This window comes from Mus caroli, chromosome 15 (assembly GCF_900094665.2).
Source record: "Mus caroli chromosome 15, CAROLI_EIJ_v1.1, whole genome shotgun sequence".
NCBI lineage: Eukaryota > Metazoa > Chordata > Mammalia > Rodentia > Muridae > Mus > Mus caroli.
In genome coordinates, this window is record NC_034584.1 from 91,983,232 (window position 1) to 91,989,910 (window position 6,679).

A 6,679-nucleotide genomic window follows, 5' to 3' on the forward strand; every position below is an offset into this window, starting at 1 on the left:
ACACACACACACACACACACACACACACACACCCCAGGTTAGTTCAATAATTCTGTATTAATGGACAAAACTGCTTCCTAGATTCCTCGTTGGGATGACAGGATAAAAAAGCCAGACACAAGCCTCCAGTCATGTCTCCCAGTCAAGTCCCTCTTCCTTTTCCTAGAAAACCACAAGCTCTCTCCCAGTGAGCCAGTTCTCTTCCTTCAAACCCTCTGGCCACATCCTTTCTGCTTCCAACTTTACCTTAACACTGTTAAGTCTGACTGGTATAACCCTCACCTTCCCCAGGGCGATGCTCCAGTTTCCAGGACCCAGCTCCAAGTGGCCCTTTCTCGGCTGTGTAAGGAGACTCAAATTCCCAACCAAGATGAGCCTTAAGTTTCCACTCCACAATTTAGCATTATTTACAAAGAGATCCCTCACTTCAACCCTTTAGGGCTTAGCACCAACATCTTTCCTTGTTGCTTAGACAGAGCCCTTGCCAAAGTCTCCTCAGCAGGCAATTTCCAACACCCAGAAGGGGGCAGCCCCATCCCTCCAGGGCACATAAGATCCTGCTTACTCAGAGAGACGACGATCCCACAGTTTTCCTGCATGACATATTCTCCATAAAAGTCTGTCTGCGAGGGGTCCAGGCTCCGCCACTCCTCCTGAGAGAAGCACAAGGACACATCCTTGATAGTTACTAGGCCCTGAAACAAGACAGGCGGATGTCTGTTAGCATCTGCTCTGACGGGAAACACGACCTCACTATGAAGGGCTGAGGTGGACGAGGAAAGAGGGCAAGAAAGGACCCCCCGGAAAAAAAACAACAACCCTAGCAGGTTAACAAAGCACTAGGCAAGGCCCGTAGCTTTGTGAAAGAGAAAAAGAGATGAGGCCGAGGAGTGAATATGGGAAAAGTGACTAGAGGAGTTTCCTGAGCGAGACCATGAGAAGTCAGACTCAACGGGTCTCTGGCTTAACTACAGGTGTCTCCTGCGTCTCTTCTTACCTGCCTTAGTCTTTCTTGTAGACTGTACCACAGTCTCCTTCCTCCACTTGACCTTCCCTTCTCTGTCAACACAACATGATATAAACAAAACATGCCCACCTCCTGAGCACGCCGATGTTGTCTCTTCGGTGCTAAAGCATTGTGGGTAAGCTCATAGTTTGGAGGCAAGCGGCTACTGCATGAGTGGCGTTATCCAAATGCCTCCATCTTTCTCTGCGCCAATGTTCTTGCAATGGGATGGAGTGACTGAGTTGTTCTTACAGGACTTAGTATGTATAAAGTGCACAGGAAGGCTTACACATAGTAAGCGTCCTGAAATGTCACCACTGCCAACGCTGCTCTCTCTCCACGGCTGCTCTCTCCACTTGCATCCTCTTTCCAGATCTTTGCATAGTTTTTTCTTCTCTTCTCTCTCCTAAAAGCTCCACAATCTACACCACCCAGTCTACTTGATGCTCCTCCAGGCATTCCTTGGCCCCTCTTTTGTTACCTTTTCCAGGACATTTTTTCTGTCCTTTTCTTTTCTTTTCTTTTCTTTTCTTTTCTTTTCTTTTCTTTTCTTTTCTTTTCTTTTCTTTTCTTTCCTTTTCTCCTTCTTCCTCTTTCTTTCTTTCTTTCTTTCTTTCTTTCTTTCTTTCTTTCTTTCTTTCTTTCTTTCTTCCTCCTTCCTTCCTTCCCTTCCTTCTTTCTTTCTCTCTTTCTTTCCCTCTCGTTCTTTGTCTTCTTTCTTTCTTTCTCTTTCTTTCTTTCCCTTTCCTTCCTCTTTCTTTCTTTCTTTCTTTCTTTCTTTCTTTCTTTCTTTCTTTCTTTCTCTTCTCTCTTTCTGTCTTTCTTTCCCTATGTTTCTTTCTTTTCTCTTTCTTTCTCTTTCTCTCTTTCCCTTTCCTTCTTCCCCTTTCTTTCTCTCTCTTTTCTTTCTTTACCTTTCCTTCCTTCTTTCTTTTTTCTTTCCTTCCTTCTTTCTCTTCCTTTCCCTCTCTTTCTCTTTCTCTTCTCTTTCCTTCTTTCTTTCTTTCTTTCTTTCTTTCTTTCTTTCTTTCTTTCTCTCTCTCTCTCTTTCTTCCTTCCTTCTTTCCGTTCTTTCTCTTTCCTTCTTTCTTCTCTCTCTCTTTCCATTTCCTTCTTCCCCTTTTTTCTCTCTTTCTCTTTCCATTTTCTTCTTCCCCTTTTTCTCTCTTTCTTTCTCTCTCTCTCTCTCTCTCTCTTTCTTTCTTTCTTTCTTTCTTTCTTTCTTTCTTTCTTTCTTTCTTCCTTTCTTTCTGAGATAAAGTCTCACTGTGCCACCCAGACTGTCCCAAAATTCTTGGACTCAAGCCACACTCCTACCTCAGCCTCCCCAGAAACTGGAATTACAAGCAGGTACCACCATGCCTGATTTCAGATTTTCTTTCTAAAAGAATCAACTGGTTATTCTGAAATCCCCACTCTCATCCAACAGATAACACAATCACCCAATAGAAAAACATTACACATCCCTTAAACAGAATCGATTCCATTCGAGGCACACTTTAGTGTTCACGGGAACTAACAAGCCAGTGGGATGATGCCCGAGCTGTGGAAGGGCAATGACACCAACCTTGGGAGAGAACAGGGGGAGTACAGCTTACCTGGGATCCGGCTGCAAGAAGTGCGGCTGCCATTTCCCAGTCTCCAGTGTTCCCCTCCTGGGGAACGGCCGGAACCCAGGGAGCAGAAGTTGCTGGTGAGGGGAGAGAGGAACCATCAGAGATGAGCCACCCATCTTTCCCAGGATGCACTTGTTATTTATCTTCTCCACCCGTGCTCACTGGTAAAACTCAAACACATATATAGAGATGTAGAGGCCTCCACTCAAACAGTTCTGCAAGGATCTGGGGACATTGAGTGAAGACTGGCTTTAGGTTGGATGGTACTGATTGATGCTCATCATGTGACATATATGTTACTGACTGTGGTCTCCAACAGTAATGAGTCTCCCAGGACTTCCTGGGTCTCCCACATTCAACACCATTAATGACATGCTTGCCTGTTGGAGGAATGAGGACTGTGTGAGAAAAAAAAAGCCTCTGCACATAGTCTGGAAGATGCAGGACCTCTGGACAGCAGGGCCCAGGGTAAACAGACTGAACCTGGTATCTGGTACATACTTCAGTTGGTGGCAGTTAAAAATTAACTATTGTTGTTTGAGACAGGGCCATGCTCTGTAGCCCAGGCTGGCCTGAAACTCATGGCAATCCTCCAAGAAATGTGATTACAAGTTTGAGCCACTGTACCTAGTCAGGTTAGGAATTTTTAATGCCTCTTTTGGAGCAGAGATTAGAAGACCTCTAGTGCTTCCAACCCCTCCCTGACCCCCCATGTGCTCTCACCCTTCTCCTGAAGGGACAGTGGCTCGTCTTCAAGACCACAGTGAAGGTGCTCCAGCGGCCTTGGTGCTGTTCTCCACGGGCCCACTTCCCGGGTTCCTCTTTCTGACTGGGGTTCTGCCGCATCCAGCTGTGCATTCATTGGCTCCCATCCTGTGCCCAGGCCTACAGCCTGCTCTGAAAGCATGTCTGCAGCAAGCACACACTGTGACCTGGAACAAGTCAGGAAGTGATGCACTCTTCTATCATGGATGAAGATGATATGCCCAAGGAAGCTTCAGAGAACAGCTCTTAAGGCTAAGGACAGGAAATGGTCCAAGGAGCCCCATGGAAGACGAGCTTACCAAGCATGGTGTGAGCCAAGCTTTCCAAGAGGAGCTCAGGAACTGACAGGCGCCACACAGTCAAGTCCCTGTTATTTCGAAGGCCTCATGCTATCAACAGACCTTCCCCCAGGGCTGCAAGAAACTTCACTTTAAAACACAATTAGTCCAATCCTGAAGATCCAGAGGGTTTCCACTGTATCACAATCTCTCAAGGCGCAGCGAATTCGTTGAGAACACAAGAACGAATCCACTCAACAAAGATGGATGCTATCATACCTGGAGATTCTATGCCTCACATTACATTTTCATCAACTGATGTAGAAGTCCCACCCGAGGGGGGGTGACCTGTCATTAGTACCTGCTGTCTCTCTCGAGCTGAACCAGATAGCCCTCCCTTAAGAAAAGTCTCAGTGAAGGGACCCATGATCTGTCACACTTATGTAGGAAATGAGAACTGATAAAAACCCAGCAGAAAGACCCCTAACTTAGACAGCTATAAAAGCAAACTGTAAGCACTCAACGCAGCCTTGACAGGGAGCTGGAACTGCAGGTCAGTGAGAAGCCGAGGTTTAAAGGAGATCATGGAAAGGTCAGCATGCGGAGAAACCCTGGGAGGCTGCAAGGTGGCATTACTAATACAGCATGAGAGGGAATAAGCAGCCCTGAGGGCTGAAGTGTGTGACAGGCACCGGTCACAGCGCCTTACAAAGAATATATCCAACTTCAAGAACGGTATGGGGAAGCCAGTGTTTGTTCACGGGAAGAGATTCGAATCAAGAAAGGGGCAGGAAACCCAGCTTCTGGAAAAGCTAAACCAACAGACATAGTTTGGGCTTGACAAGCAACAGATGGTCGGCCAGTCAGGCCACCTGTAAATATGTCTATGTATCAAACAGAATAAGTGGTTTTGATCACAGGAAAGATTTGGGCTATAATCAAAATTTGTTTGATTCTGTTTGTTTTCTAGAGTCCACAACAATCCTAGAACAAGACAGGTCCCATTTGATAACAACTGTGGAACAACTTACTGCGTGGCAATCCATGTCTGTCATTTTTATTCCCTTTCTATGTAGACCGAGTGACCAATAATCTCCCTAGAACAAGTCAGAATTTCAGGGGCAGGCTGGAGAGATGGCACAATGGTTAAGAGCACTAACTGCTCTTCCAGAGGTCCTGAGTTCAATTCCCAGCAACCACATGGTGGCTCAACCATCTGTAATGGAATCCGATGCCCTCTTCTGGTGTGTCTGAAGACAGTGACAGGGTACTCATATAGAGAATCTCAGGGGCTATTTTAGCTCACAGGATCATCCAGTAACATCTGCAGGAACCCAGGAGGCTGGGAAAGGCTACAGCAGACCCCAGGCCAGTTACAATGTACAGAAAGAACAAATTCCTCTTCTGTCAATAAAGCTCAAAGATGGCTTTGGGGCCTCAGGGATGCACCCTGGCCTGATTCTGCAGAGCGCACTGGGCCAGCTGGATGACAGAAAACCTGTGGAAATGTTAGGGGGAACCCGGAGCAAAGGATGGCATGGATCACTGTCACCTGCCTGCATTTCCTAGGATGCTCCTGGCAGGGCCAGCACCTGGGCTCCCACCTTAACCTGTCTTCTATCTTTCCTTGCCCCTAGTTCACGATGATCCCAAGTCTGCTGGAGCCTGGGTTCTTGGGCTTTCATTTCTGTTGCCTGCTTATGTATCTGGGAGGCAGGGCACCTGCTGAAGGTTTTGGGGTTTTTTTTGTTTTTGTTTTTGTTTTTTTTTTTCAGCGAGTTCTTCTGGACAGAGACAGGGCCTTAGTATCAAAGAGTGGCCCAAGGGCACAGGGACGAAGAGTGGCTCAGTGGCCCTGCCACCGCGGGTGTGGCACCTCGGGCCCCGAGCCCACAGCAGAATAAGGTTTCTTCAGAGTCAGACTCAGCACCCCGGGGAGGGTCAGATTTCAGAAGATTCTGGAACTGGCTAAGTGGGACCAGAAAACAGGTTCCCGCGAGCAGGAGCTATACCAAGTGACAGAAAGGTGCTGCGGGGACGCCCACGCAAGTGACAGCGGCGGGACCAGGCATGCGACACCGACGCCACCGTCCCCACGGCCAGGCTGGTGCCCTCCTCCACGCCCGCCCGCACCCCAGCCCCACTCACCCCGGCTCGGCCCCTTGGCGTTGCCTCCCGCCCGGAGCGGCCGGCCGAGCCCGCGGGCCCGCACAGCAAGCGACAGGCGACAGGGCCGGCGCGGGGCGGGCACAGGAAATCCCGCCGCTTCCGGGGCTCCGTGGTGCGGGCGGGGGCGGGCGCGGGCGGAGAGGACCGCTGGACCCACACTCCTGTCGCCGCAGCCCACGGGCTTTTCTGCTCCCGGGGCCCCGCCCACCGCCTGCGACCTCCCACGGCGCCTGGCGGTAGGGTGGGGGCGGGGGTGGGAGTACAAGAGGGCTGGAACCCTCCCCTAGGACTAGCCCTCCCGACAGACAGACTGCCAAACCCGACTGGACAGTGGGCTTCTAATGATGCCTTCCTTCACGTTGGCTCCAACAAGATGGTGCTGTGTGAAGTGGGCAATGATGCTTGCTGCATTGCCTTCAGACCTGAAGAGACATGGGCTACAAGTGTGCACTGCACATTTAGACGACTTGATTTTAAAAAAACGTAATATCGAAGCTACATTAGGTTGAGTGTGTTAGTTTTACATATTACAAATGTGACTTGCGACAGATTTCTGTTGGCTGGAAAAGACCAGAAAGACCTACAAAACAGATAATGGTAGAAAGAACCTAGCTTGTAAACGTTCACGTTTGTTTTATCACAGTCATTCTGCAAAATCGTATAGCCTATCAGTGGAGGCATGTGCCAAAGGCTGTCTGCCATAAACTATGTGATACGTGTTTCTTTTAAAAATCTACGCCGAGCTAGGATAGAAGCAAAGAGAAGTGATTGCGTCTAGCAGGGATGTCAGAGACTCACAGAAATAAGCAGAGGAGCGGGAACGATGGGATAAGAAAGGAGACCTG

General features: G+C 48.6%; 1 protein-coding gene across 2 annotated transcripts in view; it reads right to left on the bottom strand.

The window, feature by feature from the left end:
- Znf641 (zinc finger protein 641) overlaps positions 1-5,919 on the bottom strand; it is an 8,598-nt gene extending 2,679 nt beyond the window's left edge. Inside the window, exons 1-4 of one of the 2 annotated variants that reach the window (XM_029469433.1) lie at positions 5,814-5,919; positions 3,346-3,554; positions 2,605-2,696; positions 566-695 (exon numbers count right to left, since the gene is read on the bottom strand). In XM_029469433.1, the coding sequence (XP_029325293.1) occupies positions 566-695; positions 2,605-2,696; positions 3,346-3,529 (406 nt within the window). In that variant the 5' untranslated portion in view covers positions 3,530-3,554; positions 5,814-5,919. The remainder of the gene's footprint in view (positions 1-565; positions 696-2,604; positions 2,697-3,345; positions 3,555-5,813) is intronic. The other variant, XM_021184180.2, reaches the window with a different exon arrangement.
- Between the last annotated feature and the right edge of the window lie 760 nt (positions 5,920-6,679).